Genomic DNA, 19,885 nt, shown 5'->3' with positions numbered 1-19,885 from the left:
TCTGTAATGTGTTTAATAAGAGAAAGATTTGATCTGTAAGACCTTAATTCATTATTAAACCATTGCACGGGTGTTTTTTCAGTTGTTTGTCGTACTTTTTTTTAGTGGAAAATGCTTTAATATTAAATTGTAAGTTTCGGTAAGAAATACTGTTAAAAAATCAGGATCATTATTAATATCATAGAAAGTCCATATTTGTACTAGCTAGCGTACGTTTAAGCTTCTGTAAACCAGAAGAAGTAAAAACCGTTGAAATGTTTGATTAGTGTCAACAACTTTATACTCAGAGTCAATAAATAAAAATTGAGCTCGATGGTCAGAAAAACAAGGTTCAAATACGCCCACTCTGTAGATATTTTCAGAAAAATTTGTCATAATGTTGTTGATGCAACTACTGGACTGGGATGTGATTCTAGTATAATCGTTTATAGTTACTTTTAGACCAAAAGATGTTAATAGATTTTAAATATCAAAAAAGGGTCAGATTCAATTTTAAAATTTATATTAAAATCACCAAGTATGATCATTTTGTCTACTTTACTAAGCAAGGACGTTATGACATTTTCAAAATTCACCAAAAATAAGTCCAAAGTCACCCGTACCCGAATTTTTTTATTTGGATAAAAGTTTGTAGAAGGTTTCTTCCTAAGTCTTCTTTATGTGCTGAAAATTTCTTTTGAAGTTCTCCTAACGGCAGCTCCTTTGGGCCAAATATTAAGACTGTAGACTTCGTCAATGTTATCGAAAGGGAAAGATACCTTATAGATAGAGTTCCTTTAGGACACAAAGGCACGATTTTTTAAATTTGGGATCAAAAATGTAATCATTCTACTCTCCAGGCATGTAAATTGTTAGTTTATGTATGTTATAACAATTTGGTTCGCGCTTAATTCGTTGCCAGGTCCACCGATTATCCGTTTTAACGGTTTATTTATTCATCTATTTCGTTACAGTATTTATGGTTAAAGCCAACGAGAGAATAATATCGGCAACTAATAAAATAAAGGAGTCTGTGTGTATTTTTTATTTCAGTGAATAGTACATTTTTCTTTCCTAACCTATCACAAATATTGTAATTGAAATCGTTCAACTACTTTTAGATATAATGGCACATATCAGACCACACATTATAAGATGCCAGAATCAATCAGCTTTTTATATTGGAGATAAAACCAATAACGAACGCTTAAGCATAATCATTCCACTCTCGTTTCCACAAATGGGAACTAACAGTATTCGAGAAATGTTCGAATTTACTTGCAAGAATTCTTGTCCTGTTCCTGGCATGAATCGAAGATCTATTGAAGTCATATTTACTTTGGAAGATAGTGAGTAAGTATATCAAAAATTTTCTAATTTATAAGACAGTAAGTTATAAGAAGATATAGTAGGTAAGTTGTTGATCTCTATTTAGATATCATTGTTATAAAAACACACATCAGGTGGGTCGTTCAAAATAAGCTTTGTAATAGGGATGGTTGGAACAGGGGTTTTTCAACAACTGTTACAACCTGTTTCAGTTCCAAAAATTATCTGTTTCAAAAAAACTGCTTCAGTTCCAAACTGTTCCAACACTAACACTGACACTGTGTTACGTACGGGTTGCTTCAGTACCGGTTCGGTTTGTTCCAGAAAGGTTGTTGCGTTAACAATAGACCATTGTATTTGTGGTTGTATGTTTTGAAAGTTTGAAGTCTTGTCGCGAGTCGCAGTAGAATTAAATTTTAGATAGTTTTATTGCCGGTTTAATACCTACGTGTTATTTTCATTTTAAGTAAAATATTCTTTTATGATGAGTTGAATTCTTTATTGAAAATGGAAAGTGTATCAAGGCATAATAAAAGTAGGCCAGTTTGGAACTTTGTTACCATAGTTGACAACACGATTGCGAAGTGTAATCTGTGTCAGTTACAAATCACAAGTTACAAGTCGTATAAATCATCAATAACAAACTTAAAAAAACATATTGAAAGAAAGCATCCAACTGTGAACATTCCACAAAAATCTGTTATGTGTGTAAGTAGTGACATTGGAATAGAAAACGTTGTGGACAGCGCCAGTGTTGTCATCACTACCACTACTAGCTGCAATTCACAGCAGTTAAGTATACATTGGTCTCCTGGTCTGTTGTGTGATAAAAACTGTTATATTGGAACAGGAAAACTTATTGATCAATATCTGTTCCAACCTGTTCCATATAAAAACCTGTTTCGAAAAGAACAGATCCTGTTCCAAAGTGGCATCTCTACTTTGTAAACGGCATTCTCGATAATTCTGCAGTGACGAAATTTTCTGCGTCCCATTACATAGTTTTAATTGAAATTCCATTCGTCGACAGGAATACGGCCATTACCGATAGCCAGCAATTGCTTGGAGAACCCTTCGACAGAAAGATCGTTTAGCAATGCAACTTTCTTATTTGTCGTCAGTTAGTTCTATTAGCTCATCGTGCACTTCCTTCTATTGTGGGCTCAATATTGGTACATTCGTTAGAACTAAATGGTTCAATGCATCTAGATCATGTTCACTTTTACCTTCCAATTCTCGATTACAACTGTAGTTCAATTCACGATTTGGCCGTGGCATTACTAAGTTGACTAACAAACTGCTGCACATGACGTAATAAATGCCTTCGATCAAAATCAAAGCTTGGTTATGTATCTCTTCATTCACCTATAGATTGGAAGTTCTTGAACTGACAGGTAAATGTGCAATGTAAATTGAAATCTGACATGTCATCCGTGTAATTGTTCCACAGTTCAAGTGGATTCAAAGAATTCAAAGAGATACATAATAATCGCAAACAATGAGCTTTTAGGATTTGGAGATGCAGAAACAATTCAGTGATTGTAATGTCCCAATGATTATCGTTTTCAAGCAAATTGCGCTCTGACATACAGCACTAAATGATGGGCACACTACACCTTTGACCTCTTCGCCTTGATTTCTACATTGAAATTTTTTTGACAAAATAATTGTAAGTCTAATAACCAATTCCAAATGGGATCTCAGAGTAGTTCGTGCAAATGGTTTGCTTAGGTAACGACGAAATTAATAAACTTGTTGTCTGCCTCCAGGTGCATGGCTAAATGTACAACATTGGAATTTTGTATTTGCTATATTGTATGATGAGGTACAAATCGTATCATTGTAGCTCACGTATCGACCAACTTGATAGTGCTTGATTTCATCATTGGTATAGGGATTTTGAACGCCAAAAACCGCCATATCACTACCTTTTGTGATATATTTACAGATGTATTTGATGGATTTCACTTAATTGCAAAATTCCACGTTACAGTGAGCCTGAAAATCCATGTGTTGTCGACCACACAATCGTTTGCTTTCACTTTCGTTGTGGTAGTTCTACCGTTATCATTTGGTTATCGAAGCTGATACAGTGGTTAATCATGGTTACCAGTGATAAAAACTATTAATAAAACATTTAACATTCAACCATCATCTGAAAAAAAAAACATTATCATCATTTATTGGTTATCGATTTAGCGTCGTCTAATCATCAACCAATTATATATCCATAAGTAGAAGTCGCTTAAATATTCAACTATCCGTCAACGCTACATAATTTTCTAAATTATATGTATAATGTGATCGTGATGATCGCCAACATCCGGAACGAATAGGCACTTTAAGAAGAAGAAGATATGTATAATAATCACGGACGTACCTGTTTTTCTGTCGCTTTCAACTTAATGCGTTAGAGAGAATTCGATAAACTATGACGCCTGGAAGAATGGTTTAGTTTGAACTGTAATCATTGACCTATAGCGCTCGCCGTTGACAGTGATGGTCTGGCCAACGTCGTTCTTAAAGAAATATGAACCAATGACTCCGCCAACTCAAAATCCACACCAGTGACTTTTTCGGCATGCATGGGACGCTCTTGGATCTCGTCTGGATTTGTATCGTCCCAATCGAGTTTCCTGACATACCCATCCATCCAGAAATAGGTCTCTTCGCTGAAGATGATTTTTCGATGAAAATTAGGGCCACTTTCCAAATCTTCCATTTAGAACATACGTAGTTGTCTATGATCGTTTATCTTTAGCTCCGCATCAGTTGAATTTTTCTGCGGCGATGTTTTCTGCAAATCTTGCGGTTCATCGATTTACGGGTGTTGGTTGATTGTTTACTGAACCAGTGACACAAGTTTAACCACCATACTGCGAATGGTCCTCCCGGAAACAACAATTATGGCTACTGTAAAATGTGAGAAGCACGCGGAATGTTGTCCAAACAACATTCATTTTGATAAAACAATTTTATCATTTGTATGTATTGTTGTGGGATATGGCAACGTGGTAGTGACTAGTTAAATACCGTATTATTTTTCGTCTGTGATAATCCCGATTTTTCGTGAATTGCAACGAAAAATAATTATTGAGGTAAGTCGATGTGTAAATTAAAATAATACGATAACGGCAGTGATAAGGACTGACCGTAAAACATTAAAAACCATTTAAAGGTTAAAGTGACTTAAAAACAAATAAACAAGGTTAACTTTTAATAATTAGTGAAGTGCAAAACTGGATAAACTGAGACATAATGAACAACCTGGCAAGTGATATTAAAGAAATAATAAAAACAGAGCTATATCAAGCCTTTATTGATTTAGAAAAAGCATTTAACAGTACTCCAAGAAAGGTGATAGACATATACTTAAAAAAGACAGGTGTAAATACCAAAGTCAGGGAAGCCATTATGAGTGTATGCAGACATACAAAGAACAGTGTCAGAACTGATAAATTGGAATCCGAAGAGTTTACAGTAAATGAGTATTTACGTCAAGGGGAGTCCTAGGTCACATACTATTTAACATCGTCTGGATGACATAATTAAAGGAACTAGAATAGAAACACTGAAATTATATGCCGGACATAGAAATCTAGAAGCGGTATGGGTCTCAGAGTGCGCATACGCAGACAATCTTGTGATATTTGGAATAAACGAAGAAACATTTAATCGAAATTTACAAGTATGGAACGCTGCACTAATGAAACAAAATTTGATAATTAATGAGGAGAAAACGAAAGCAATGGTATGCGGAAAAAATAGAAAACAAACAAAGATAAAAATTAACGGAAATTCACTCAAACAATTCGAAATCTATAAATACTTGGAAGTGCAAATAGAGAACAGAGGGACTGAAGAAACTGAAAAAAGTTCGAGAATAGAAAGTGTTATTCGGATGTACCACGCAATCAAAAGTACGTTTTTATCCAAAAAACAAGTATTCCCAAAATCTAGCCATCTATGAGAGGGTGTTTATGCCGATTTTAACTTTTGGCAGAAAGCTAGACGCTTACTGGTAAATTAAGATCAAAAATACAGAGCATAGAAATGAATTTTCTTAAAAGAATAGTGGCCATAATCAGATTGGACAGGATTAGAAATGAGACAGTTAGAGAACATCTTAAGGTCCTACCAATTATTAAGAAAATTGAAGAGTCCCAACTAAGATGGTATGAACATATGCTTAGAATGAATCAAGAAAGATCAGTTAAATAAGTGTGGGAAGCGAGAAGACAAATTAAGAGACCAAGTGGCAGGCCAATGAAGAGATGGGATAATGTAACTTCAATCCTAGAAACCAGAGGAATTAGCAAAGAACAAGCAAGAATCCAAGCAAAGAATAAGAGGAATATTAAGATTATTATATTATAATAAGAATATATATATATATATATATATATATATATATATATATATATATATATATATATATATATATATATATATATGAGAACAGTGAGAACAATAAATCTAAAAGAGAGTTCATTGAAATGTCTTATATTTTCCTTAACGATTTCTCCATTAATGTTAAGAGTGACATTAAGAATCTAAGCGATATATACCACTTCTTACTTAAATCAGATACCAAGAACAATACAACATCACAGATAACTAACTTGACTGATATATCCATTAACAACTAACCTACCTTTATAATTAATTTTCATTAACTAAAAAAACATTCCCTTGCTTTTCTTAGATACATCTTAATAAGATATAATAATACATGAACAATAGAATATAATTAAATAAAGAAAATCAAAATAATATTTCCCTATACCGGGATTTAATTTCATTCGTTTTTACCAATGAACCTTAACGACAGAAAGATTTATAAGAACTACTGAATTTGTCAGCGCTTGCGTTCTGGCTAAAACAGAACCTCACTTTTAAACTTTCTAAAAATCAAAAATTTAGTTATTGCCGACAATTCAAAGAATTACCTCCTTTTAAATGTAGTTACATTGGGTTTTTCGATTAACCTTGGGTAAACCTTTGCGTGTTAAGTTCAAAGCTACCATACATTTCAAACCTTAATTAAAAAAAACTTTTTTTGCACATAGTAACAAAAAACACCACTATGTTACTAGCAAAGTTTTTTAATATTCAAACTCTACAATTTACAAAGTTACGGTAAGATCAATAATGTTTTAATAGATAATATATGGTAGCTAATTATAATTTATTCTCTTTCAGCCCTGAAGAAGCCAAATTAATTCTCTTTGGCGAAAACGTTCGGCGAAACAATTGATACTCATTAGAGTCTTTCTTGCAGATTTCCCCAATATTTAAGAGTTTACTATATATATATATATATATATATATATATATATATATATATATATATATATATATATATATATATATATATATATATATATATATATATATATATATACATATTGTTGAATGCTATACCAATGCATGGTGATTTTAACAAAACAGACGGAATAAGTGACTCCCAAGTTGAAGATGTAGCTTCAACAATATGGCCGCTACTAGCTGTCAAAGTTCGGAAGTTCCTATTGAAAGACCTTGTTATGTTTTTGCTAAACATAAATACAGGCTCTTCTTTTTCTCTAAATGTAAACTGGCATCTTTGTTTTATATTCTTCTTTAGAAATGTTCATATTTTGCGATATATAGCTCTTTATATTTTGGCATGTCTCCCAATTTTTCCTTGCATGTCTTCGTTATTTAATTTTTAAATCATTGTGTTTTGTTACTTCTTTGCTTTAATGTGTCATTTGGTTATCTTAGTTTTGCCATCTATATCGGCGTTTATAGTATAATCTTCATAAAACAGTGCAAAAAGAATTATAGATGCATGATGTAATTTTTTTTATAGATCTCAAATATATGGACGGAAGACATTGAATGTGAGAATATGCTCTTGTCCCAAACGTGATAAGGAAAAGGAGGAAGCAGACGATTCGGGCAAGACGCAACCGCCAAAGGGCAAAAAGAGAAAACTGGATAAATCCGCCAAAAAAATTGTTAGTAATAATCAAGATTTGAGAGAATTCACTATACAGGTAAGTTTTCTCACTAAATTTAAATTTGTATAACCTTTCATCTTCAAGCTAACAGTATGAATACTTTTCTTTTGACCTATAAGTTTTAATCATTTTCATTCAGAAACAATTCTATTACTTCGTTCTCTCCTGTAATTAATTTTTACCTACAGTATTTCCTACAAAAATCGCATTCATTATCAGCACATATTGAACATTAAGAAATGTCTTCTTGGATCATCTTTATATTTACTTCCTATAATCTTATTTGTACATGGAATATTAAGTCTATACATGGAATGTGGCTTTATTTGCTTTACCTTTACTGTATTCTATCATATGTATCGGATACTTTTTTAATTTTTTAATATTTTTACAACTACAGTACCTCCCGCGTATTTAACATTATTAAAGTTTTCTTAAAACCAACTGTATTTAATCGATGAAATCAAAAGCCTTAAAATATAAATAGGATCTACCTAAAATATAAATAGGATAAAAAATGTTTAATTTTTATAGAAATAAAATTATCAATAACAAATAATAATTAATATTTCAAATATGAAATTTATTAAATTTTGATTATATTTATAATAGTGAAAATATTTATAATAGAGGTGTTTTTCGAGATTTCTGGTTGGCAAAGATATCTATAATTTTCGAAAAATCATACAAAAATCATCAAAATTTACCCAATCATGCTCAATGCACAAAGTTGCTAAGCCAGTTAACCGATCCTGCTTCATTGTAGACCTCATAGCATTTTTATGCTAGAAAGACAATTAAAGGATCTTTCCGCTGTGAGACTCTCACCCGTAATGTGCAAAATATTCTTAACGCAATAACGATGTAAAGAAATAATTATTCCGATTTGAATGAATTCCAATTCTTCACTGATGTCTTCTTTATAAAACTCGCGCAATGTATCAATTTTTTCTTAATATTGTCGTCATCTTCACCTCGGAATGTCCATAAAATGTTAAATAGTGAATGAATTTCATTTGCCGTATTAAATCTTCTGGTTAAATTGCTTGTTATACAATATATGAGAATATTAAATATTTCACAGTGAAATATTGGGTCGGGCTCAAAATTATCAGTCGCGTCACTACTATAATATAGGTCCCAGGCAAATTATCAAAAAATCTCGCAGGCTTTTATCTTCTAGAAGCCCTAATATAGTATTAATATCCATATCTATAGTTATCTGACTGCACTGTAATATTTGACTTCTGCGATTTATTGCTGTTAAAATTTTAAACCAAATCTATGACATTAGTAGTACACATTCAAATTTGTTGATGTATTTTTTTTTATTTAGTTTAAATTAATTTTTAATTCCTCTGTTATATTTAAATTTATAATTTCTATAGCTTTATGAATTCCAGATAATTTCTGTGCTAGTTGTTAAATGCTTTCAACCCTAGCAGACTAACGAGTGGAAATCATTAAATGTAGAGAAACACCTACATTTTAAATAGTAACTTTTGTGGTTTGCACTACTTTCGTGCTCTGGAATTCTATTATATAATTTTCTATAACCAATTTTTGACGTGACAACGTCTTAAATTAGGTTGTGGCTCGGAGTCATTCATGAAAAAGTGTAACGCCCGCTCACGTCTGTTACAGTGAGTCACCGAACGAGAGAGAGGCCCGTCGGACCGGCGAATGCCTTGCGTCTCTCTCCCACTCAAACATGATCGGTCCGCTGCGCGCGCAGCACTAGAGAATTAGGCGCGTTGAATCGGTGCGTGCTTCCGTGCTTGTGTCTCTGTCTTTCTCGAGCGTTCTTGGCGTTCAAGACACATTACAGCAGAAACACTTCCTTTCATTTCATATTTCTCCTATCATCGTCCTATCCTCAACAAAATCACTCAAATAGAAATTAGTTAAGTTTAAGTTTACATGTACAATGTTTTAGTAAACAAAATATATTTCTATAGTTAAAATTTGTGCAATTCTTATTTTCATTCAATTCCTTGTTCCTATTGTGCAATTTAATAATATTCATATCAATAAATATTCTACCGAGAAAAAGACGTTGTCACGTAAAATTTTCGCCCGTAAAACCGACTTTACAGGCAACCGATTTTTTGTCCTCAACCAATAGCTGTACATATGAAGATGTTGTTGAAAGGGGGATTGTCGTAAATAGACAACATGGAAAACAAAAAAGATTTTTTGCTATGACCCTATGAATTTCCATACATTGGGAATACATTGGGATTATTTTTATGTCCTTATTCAACTACATTTTTAATTTGATGGTCATTAATATTGATAGGTAAAGATCCTATATCTATTGGTAAAAATGTTTCAATATTTACATACAATTTAGCTCCTCTTCAGGTGGCACTGTGTTATCTCGTATATTTATTTCAGTTTGTGCAGCGGACTCTGGTTCAATTTTTTCTTCATTTTTAGAACATGAAGTTACAAATCCCATATTTTCTAAGGATTGCCTTCCAACGGCTGCACTTTTTTTTCTGTTTTTTTCCGTATCTTTAGTTTTAGAGCACCCGATTTATGATTTTAAGACATTTTTATGAATAAACAAAATTTCTAAAAAAAATTAATCCAAATTCTAAATTTTGACCTGAAATTTAAAGTATAAAATTTACAGTTGTAAACACTTACCTGTATAAAAACAAAATGAACATAAAGCCCGCTACTCACGTTCTAACGCCACAGCACGATTTTGTCGAATGCTACAAAGTTGAACGTAATTTGATCGTGTATTTGCACCATTCGACCAAATCGGCGCGATTTGTTGGTTGGGTCGTAAATTTGATCGTGTATATTGTGACAACGACAAAATCGTACAACTGCAAAAAAATCATTTGCTGGTAAATTTAGAAAACGGCTTATAGCTAGAAGTTTTTAAGAGATTTCTTTGACATTTATAAAGAACAAGAGTGTCTTTGGAAAATAAAATAGACATCATATCATGATAAAAGAGAAAAAAGCTGTAAATATTTTGGTTGCTAAATTTCAAGAAGTGAAAGCGGATACTAATGAAGAGTTAGTAAAAAAGAAAATTAATAATTTTCGAACATGTTCTAATAAATGTACGTGACAGTATGTATGTCTTTTCAGCAACCAATCTTTACACCAACAACCAACGAAGTTGACATAGTTGCCAAAGTATAAAAACATTCTGAATCCATTTTAAATCAAGTCGGTCACATAACTATTGCAAAAGTGGATTATACAACAAAACAAATTAATATTTAATGTAAATAAATAGAAACAAAACAAGAGTTAAAAAATAATCTTGTTAAAAACAATTTGAGCCGCTTGTATGCGTCGTATAAAGATGTAAAATGGAATACTTAAACAAAAACAACACTTTTTTCATTAAATTATTAACATTAGTCAACACCGCAACTGTCAAATAAGTGTTAAAAATTTATGCGAAAATATCACCTTCGTTCGATTACAGTTACAGTGTGTTCCGAACAAATGTTCTTCATAAAAATGATTTTTAATGCATGTATACAAATTAAATGAAATATATTGTGTATTTCTTTAAGTTAACATTAATAGGAAACTTTAAATATTATTTCTACGCGTATATAATAAAATATGTCTAGTGGCTTTAATGCCAGTGTACTCGGTAAAGTGATTCTAAAAAAGAATACATCTACCGCCTAAATATTTCGTGTTGGTATCATGTAACCTCACGGACTATGACGCGGATGACGTGCAACGGTAAGTAAATTAGATCAAGTATACCTATTAATTGAATATACATTTTGAATGTAACTTGATTTGCACTTCGAATGTGCCGCTGGTAAATAATCAAACTCCGTGTGAAAAAGGACTTTATTTGAATTAACACAATACATGAATATATGACCGCTAATAAGTATTATGTTCGCTCGCTATCCGCCGGCTTCGATTCTCGTTCGTATTTTGTGCGCTGTCGCCTGGAGATTCTTTTGGTGACTCTTCTTATAATCTTCTCATATATGACACACATCTGTATCTGCCTAGACTGCTTCGTTGCCGCATCGGAAAAATACATGAATTAATGGCGTGAACATGATAGTGGCGTGAACATGGCCCCCACCTTGGCAAACACTGAAAACAAAATCGACTGCTAACGCTAAATGTTCGAATGTATGAAATACACTTAGTCCGAAACGGACAATGGACACACCTTGGACAAAGAACGAGTAATGATATCATTCTGTCTTATTTTAAAAACTCTGGCTACACCATCACTGCCGTGTATAAGTTCGATCACACGACCCAACTTCCACATTAATGGAGGTAAATTGTCCTCTTGTATGAGCGCTAACGTGTTTTCCGCAACTAGTAGTAGTCCATTTCGTGCGTTTTTGTAGTTCGGAGATGTATTCTTTGTTCCATCGTTCCCATATATGCTGAGAAAGCTGCTGAATCTGCTGGAATTTTGAGAGCCGATTAACTGAAATATGACGCAAATCTGGATCTGGATTGGTAATAAGTGGACTTACGATGAGCAAATGTGCAGGAGTTAATGGGGAGAGATCATTTGGATCACAGGATAAAGGATGAATCGGTCGGGAATTTATTATAGCTTCTCTACAAAACTCTATGTAAATGATGCTTAACTGTTCTTACTCCGTTTTCCCACAGTCCGCTAAAATGTGGATAATATGGAGGTATAAAAGACCACGAAATATTATTCTTTAGCAACGATTCTCTTATCGCGGGAGTGTGCTGCTCTAAAAATTCTCTTAAGGCTTTTAACTCCGAACTAGCTTCTGTAAAATTGTTTCCATTATCGGAAACCATCTTTTGAGGCTTGCGTATTCGCGCAATAAATCTTTTAAAGGGAAACAGAAATGATTCCTTAGACAGTTCCGTAACTAATTTTAAATGTATGGCCTTCGTACAAAAGCAAATGGAAAGACACTTTGTGACTCTTTGAACTGAATCAAAAACATTTCCAGCTTTGAACACGAAATTTCTTAAGCCATGGAGAATCAGAGTGAAAAAATTTCGACGATTACTGCGTTGTTTCTGGGCCGTAGAAATATACAGGGTATTTCATTGAGAAAGTAACATACGTTAACTGTAAAAAGGGACACTTGGCGATCTCAAAAATCTCATACTTAATGGGTCTTACTTCATTAATAACAAATATACTGGTTGTTTTATCTATTTTGCCAACTTCTTCATTTGGTTCATTACTTTTTAACCAAACTGTATATTTTCTTTATATTTGGCACGCGAATACTCTTTAAGGTATCCAATCGATTAATTTATTTATAATTATAAGAAATCCAGGTCCTGATTGAAAAATATTGGAAAAATATTCCGACCCAAAAATAAAACCCTGTACATTAGATTTTTAAAAATGGATTCTGCACTTGAAAAGAGGATGCAAAACTAAATTAAGTGGTATACTTTGAATTTTCAGCAAAATGTTTTTTCTGGTAACATTTTGAAGTTGCGTTGTGAAACTATGTGAATTGCGAGAGCTCGAAGTAGAAAAAAATTACTGCATTTTAATTTTAATTAATACTATTATTTTTTATTATGCGCGAAAAATAATTTATAACAAATATTCATCCTTAATTAATAAATAGATAAATAATATAGAGTCAACAAAAAATACATAACTTTAAGCAACGAAGTATCTTAAAATTAAAAAAAAAATTTGCAGAAAAATAACTATTATCAAAACTAAAGTAATTCATCAAATTGACCACCGCCTTGTTGAAAGCAAATTCTTGCTCTTTTTGTAATATGTCTGACTGACTTCCTAATCTCGTATGGGTTATTATGTCTTAAAACGCGTCTTGAATTCGTTCAAGAATTTCTTCCCTACTATGTATTTCACATTATAAACTTTGGATTTTAACTATCCCCAAAACATACATAATCGATAGGATTTAAATCACACGATAGTGAAGGCCGACTTGAGGACCGCCTTTATCAATCGATCTATTGGGAAAGTTGTCGGTTAAAAAATCTGTGTTGATACTTTCATCATCTAGCAGTAAGGATATAAAGAAAATATACAGTGTGGTTAAAAAGTTATAAACCAAATAAGAAGTTGGAAAAATAGAGAAAACATCCAGTATCTTTGTTATTGATGAAGTAAGAACCATTAAGTATGGGGATTTTGAGATCGTCTAAGTGTCCTTTGTTTTTCAGTTAACGTATGTTACTCGCCCAAATAAACATCATCATCATTTTGGCTTTACAACCCTGTGTGGGTCTTAGCCTCCCCAAGAATTTTTTTCCAGTCGTCCCTATCCATCGCCTTCCTCCGCCAAACACGTATTTCCTTATTTCTCATATCTTGATCTATGCGCCCAAATAAACACATGTCATGAACTGCATACATTTTTACGGGAGTGGACATAGAAACTGGCTTTCCTAATCGTCTTCATGTTCAAAAGGCTCAAAGATGATAAGCATGTCTTCATATATCTTTTTACCTCGTAACCCTCCCAAATACAAGTAGTTTATATGTAATCCTCCTAAATACAAGATTTATTCATTGTTATGGTGACTCAATATTTTCTTTATCCACGGAACTAAACTACCTAAAGTTTATTCGTTTACCAAATTCCCATCAGTAAACATGAGCACGTGTTGATATTCGCCGTCTCATTCGTCAAGAGGCTATTAAATATAATTTATTAGACAGATTCTCATGTTACAGATCCCAACTTGCCATCATTTTAAATTCAGATTGTATCGTGTTGATTTTTAAGTTAATATATTGTGTTATATTTATGTTATAGTTATAGGTAAGTTATTTACTGGTCGTGTTATTTTTTAGAGTTTAGTTTAATTGTGATATAATGATTAATTTTCAAGAAATTCTTACACTAACAGTTTCAAAAGTAAATATTTTTAAAAATCATACGATACATAGGTCGTACATCAGTACGACCCTGTTTGGCTTACACGTGGTTCTATTGACGATTGGGAATTTGTAGAATGAATAGGGTTTAGTTGTAAATACATCCTCGTATTTACTGAAATAAACGTTGACATGTTCACAACACACTTATGTAGTTTGTAATGTTTGTGGAAAATGTGATCATGAACAAAAAACTTTTCTAATATCTTTAATTTATTCAGTCAGTACTGGAATTACTTAGAAATTAGTTTGAAAATGATTAGATTTTTAAACTGGTATTGATAAGTTAATTTGTTTTACGTGAACTGCGCACTGCGAATGTTTATGATTTACTACATTATCAATATAATAATATTTTCATATTAATGGTGATATTCTTACATCTTACTAGATCCCCATCGCTGGAAAACATAATATTGGACATGTCCTTAAATATTGTCATGACCTCATGGCTGGAGAGGTTGCCCGCCATTCTGGTAATGGAGTGGAAACAACAGCGCCATACACTAATGTCTTGTCTAAAATCAGTACAATGATTAGTAAGTATTTGTAATAATTGTTTCTAAGGGGAAATTCAATAATTACGTGAGTTAAATTAAGGGAAAAGTTTTTTTTTTGTATACGGTGAAACTATTATCTGCACAATTATGTTATATGTTTCATTTTTGACCTCTTTCATTCATAATATTGTATTCGTTCTTTTTATTGCTATCATCTTTTACGTGGATGTGAACAAATCCAAAAAATACTCCCGTAATTAATGGGGACTCCCTTATACTCTAAATACTTAAAACTTTTACATTTTATTTTTTGTTTCAGAGGACCTAAACGAATAACATTCCATGTTATTTCTATACTTTATATTTTTTGTATTTCCTTTTTTTTTACACAATTACCTTTTTGTAAACTTGTTATACTACGTATTTTTATGTTATCACTTGTTTTTACGAGCATTTGTGTAAGTAGGTGTGTTTTATCAGTTTAGGGTGGTTTCTCTCTTTAGTTTTTCATTAGCTTACAGTTATTAAATCGTTTTGTTAAACATATTCTTCAGATACATGCTGAGGTTTAAAAATAGCTTTTTTTAAAAATTTTTAACAACATATTTTTGTATATAACTGGAATCGTCCTTTGATATAGATTTGACTATTTTACCACGGGGTTGTTCTGATTCAAAACTTTATTTAAACTAAAGATTTGCAAGTAACAAACTATTCATGAAAATACTAAATATGCGTGAGTAGTATTCTCTGGTGACTGCATTGGCAAAAAGAAATTGCCGGCATAAGCAAGTTATTGACCAACCTACGAACGGATGAGGTTGTAAGTGGTAGGGCACTCTTTTGTCCTGGGGTTGAGAAGTTTTGAGAAGAATATATAATGAAATTTACATTATATATATATATATATATATATATATATATATATATATATATATATATTATGTAAATTTCATCTTATATTGTATCCCCAAATAAGATCCAAAAAAATATCAAATCTAAAATACATTAATATACTTTATCGATTTATAATCTATATATCTGCTATATAAAATGAATAAAATTTTCTAACAGATCAAAATTAAGACATCTAACTTGTAAAAATCCAAACATACAGATCATGTGGTCCTAACATGTTCTTTAATTCTAGGAATCAAATAAGAAAAACTGTTTCTATTCACAAAACCAATAACTTTTCAAAACACCTATCTCCCTATGAGTCTCTTCTGAAAATTTTAAATCAAAATTTAATCTGCAAATTGACAGGGCTTCCTCTACTTAAAATTTTGCTTCTCGTTGTTCAAAGTACTTTGACAATCATTGACAATCAAATGTCGCTTAAAACTCTCCAAATCTGATGGCCTCCCAAAAGACATCGACAGCCTCGCCTCAGGTAATTTGTTGTATTTAAAAAAAAACCTGCAATTGTTTGAAAATATCTGCTTTGCACTGCTTGGCTGCTACCACAAAAACTTCACGACGTTTTCCACTATTCACTTTTTATCCAACCAGCAAAAACGCCAAAATTTATTTTTCTTTAATAATTTTACGAAGAAACTCATAACGACCTTTCTTTTTCAAATCTCGTACAGATAATGACACAACTGCAGTCCTATGTCATGTTCTCAGTTGATCCGTGGGTGTTTATTTGGTTATATATTATTCTTACCAGTCCTATGGCTTTATATACCTATAAGACCTTCCTATAGGTGTATTAACTATTGGGACACGTCATGTTGAGAATGATGAGTGTTTTACTTTTCCCATTAAGTTTTACCACAGTGATGGCGTGAGGCGACCTCAGATTCAGGCATGGAAAAAGTAAACGTGAGTGTCGCATCCAACTTGTAGTCGTTTCTTGCCACGTTAGTGGGCGTGAGTCAAGGTTGAAGTGGCCCGAAGTAACTTATTATCTATTCTTGTGCACAGGTGCTAAGATGATGCTTATCAATTCTTCTGTCATGTGTGACAATTGCACAGTTCTATTAAACAAACGTGTTGCCCAGCTTGGTCCTATTTATCCGAAGGTTGTCGGTACTTCCTCAGGGTTATCATCTAGTTCAACTGTTTTACCGTTCTTTATTGTTTTTACTGGTTATTTTTAAAAATCTTTATTGAATCAGCCATCAAAGTATTTATTCCGCCTTATTTTTGCATACTTTTCGTTCACTAGTATTTAATTATTTTCATCTCGGGCTCCTTATGTAATTTGATTAATATTCGTTTTTCTTCCTTTTCTCTGTGTACTGAATTAGGTGTATATCTCCTCAATTTTATAAATTGTGGATATTAATGTCTACATAGTTCCTAAATACTGATTATTATGAACTGATTTTGACGTGACAACGTCTTAAATTAGGTTGTGGCTCGGAATCACTCATGAAAAAGTGTAACGCCCGCTCACGTCTGTTACGATGAGTCACCGAACCAGAGAGAGGCCCGCCGGACCGGCGAATGCCTTGCGTCTCTCTCCCACTCAAACATGATCGGTCCGCTGCGCGCGCAGCACTAGAGAATTAGGCGCGTTGAATCGGTGCGTGCTTGTGTCTCTGTCTTTCTCGAGCGTTCTTGGCGTTGGGAAACCGAGAAAGCGTCATAATACAAGTTCACACGTGTGGTCAGGTGTCTGTAGTGAAAATGTGGAGTGCTTAGATTCGTCATTTACAACAACTACAACAATAAAGGTAAATAATTGTACGCTAATATTTCATTATCGTAAACTATGATTGATTGATTAATTGTTAGATTGACACAAAAGTTGAGAAACTGAGTTTATAGGTTATGTCATACTATTGACAAATGTTGATAGTGTTAAGTAAATTATTAGTTTAAATCACTCTGCAATCAATCGTAATTCAGTCGATTGAGAAGAAACAGCGCGTTTCAACTGCAAACAACTATTGTGCAATTTAATAATATTCATATCAATAAATATTCTACCGAGAAAAAGACGTTGTCACGTAAAATCTTCGCCCGTAAAACCGACTTTACAGGCAACCAATTTTTTTATCTTAAATGTTTATTGTGCACCACCAATTTTTATCCTTTTTATTAGTTCCCGAAATGACCTGAAAATATTTGGCGAAAGGCATTGTCGATCGAAAGTATCCGTCTCTTATACCTCTTCTTCTTCTTAGAGTGCCTTATCCCTACGGAACGTCGGCGACTACCATGCTTATAATATTTGTATACTGATCTCGGTCTTGCGCTACGTGTAGCAATTGGTCCGCTGTCAAACCTGTCCACTGCCGCAAATTCCTCAACCAAGAGAGTTTCTTCCGTCCTCTTACAATCGATATATTTTACTCCATTATCTATAAGTACATTATTGTCCTAAAATGTTTGCTCAACATTATGGAATTTGCTTGTTGTGGTTTTTAAATAAACTAACGTTATAATACACTGAAAGTAAGAATATGTTTAATACTACTATTTACTTTATTTGCATTCTTTATAGAATTAATGTTTTTAAACATAACTTTTTAGTTTCTACTAGAAAATACTAAATTTTTAGATTTATATTATATTCTACCTCAATATAAAGGTGCGCATTATTTTTAAATGCGTCCTGTATTAAAACAGTGCTCATGCTATTTTTAATTTTACATTAAAATGAAAAATAAAGTGCTCAAGTACAAATATATTAAACACTAATTAATATTACATAGATTATATATAACGATGGAGAAACCATTTTGAAAGGGGAATGTTGCAAAGACTAAATCTGGTTAATAAAATGTTTAGAGAAGTATCTCTAGCGCATTTTAACCAATATTTATTGGTATTTCGTAATTGATTCACTAATTCATTGTAAAATCTCTCCAGTAAATAACAAAATATATACAAATTTATGTTATCCGAATATTCAAGTGTTATAAGCTTAAAAAACTATGACCCAAAAGTCGAGCCATATTTTTTATCAAAGTTAGCTTCCACAGGCAAAGTCAGATTTAATAAATAGTTTCTTGAATTTGAACCGTGTTAACTTCTTCTCAAGCGTCGGGCCAGGACTATCTCCTCTTTTTTATCCGTAGTTTGCATGTTTTATTCATCTGGTCATAATTAATTTCTGTTAACAATATGCTTGTGCATTTCTGCATTTTATTTTTTTCCACTTCTTCCAGGACCTTGCCACTCAGCTATTGGTATTGTGATTATTTCGGTTTTGGTGATGCCATATCTATTTTAATCTATATTATGCCATACCTAAACTTCCTCTCAATATATTCATTTTTAACTTTACCATTTTTTGTTGCTCGGTTTTGAAGCATCGGTTATATAATCTCAAAATCATTTTACCTCTCACTTTATATTAGAAAATCTTACAACTTCTTGTGTGGCATCTAAATTGACATTTAAAAACATAAGTTTTTCCACTTTACTTGTTAACCCTGTTCTTCTTTTATTTAAAATTAAACCAGATTTTACAATATTTTATAAATATAGTGGTTAAGTTAGGATATACATGGCGATGGTTTTTCGACCACTATAATGGACAGTTCCAATCTCCGTTCGATTTTTTCTGGTTAATATGTCATTAGACAAATACATGTCGACTTCTTTTATAGCTCCCGATGCAGGTGTACGTTTAGATAAGTCATGTCCAATTAATTCATCAAAAATACACCATGGACTTGAGTCATCTTTATCGGCTTCTTTTTCTTGTACTGGTTGATTTTCAATAGTACAATCTTCTTTTTCTTTAATTATAGAAGTAACCAGCTTGTTAACTCTTTCTTTTGTTTTTTTTTAGCTTCATTTATATATATATATATATATATATATATATATATATATATATATATATATATATATATATATATATGTATATATATATATACATATATATATATATATATATATATATATATATATATATATATATATATCATTGGTGCTACAGCCCTATAAAAGAGCCTCGACCTTCTCAAATCTATTACGCCAGTCAGTTCTATCCATTGCAAACTGTTGCCAGTTTGCTGCGCCTATTTGTATACCATCCTCATCTACACCATCCCTCTATCTGAGTTTTGGCCTGAGTTTGAGATGTGTTCTGTGTTGTGTGAAAGCGAACTCAGGCTCGCACTCTCTGACAGTAACAGTAATACAACACGATAATATTATAATAATATGTAAAGTTCCTTGTTAGAACTAAATAAAATTTGTACTCCATGACAAAATGTTTGTAT

At 32.3% G+C, this 19,885-nt stretch overlaps 1 protein-coding gene across 3 annotated transcripts in view; it reads left to right on the top strand.

Annotated features, from left to right (window-relative positions):
- p53 overlaps positions 1-19,497 on the top strand; it is a 44,794-nt gene extending 25,297 nt beyond the window's left edge. For all 3 annotated transcript variants that reach the window (XM_072526229.1, XM_072526230.1, XM_072526228.1), the window contains 4 exons: positions 1,101-1,332; positions 7,163-7,349; positions 14,588-14,735; positions 15,016-19,497. In XM_072526229.1, the coding sequence (XP_072382330.1) occupies positions 1,101-1,332; positions 7,163-7,349; positions 14,588-14,735; positions 15,016-15,032 (584 nt within the window). In that variant the 3' untranslated portion in view covers positions 15,033-19,497. The remainder of the gene's footprint in view (positions 1-1,100; positions 1,333-7,162; positions 7,350-14,587; positions 14,736-15,015) is intronic.
- Positions 19,498-19,885: the final 388 nt, after the last annotated feature.

This window comes from Diabrotica undecimpunctata, chromosome 3 (genome assembly GCF_040954645.1).
Source record: "Diabrotica undecimpunctata isolate CICGRU chromosome 3, icDiaUnde3, whole genome shotgun sequence".
In the NCBI taxonomy this organism is placed as follows: Eukaryota; Metazoa; Arthropoda; class Insecta; order Coleoptera; family Chrysomelidae; genus Diabrotica; species Diabrotica undecimpunctata.
The sequence above is the reverse complement of the archived record's forward strand: the minus strand, read 5'-3'. Positions and strand labels throughout refer to the sequence as shown.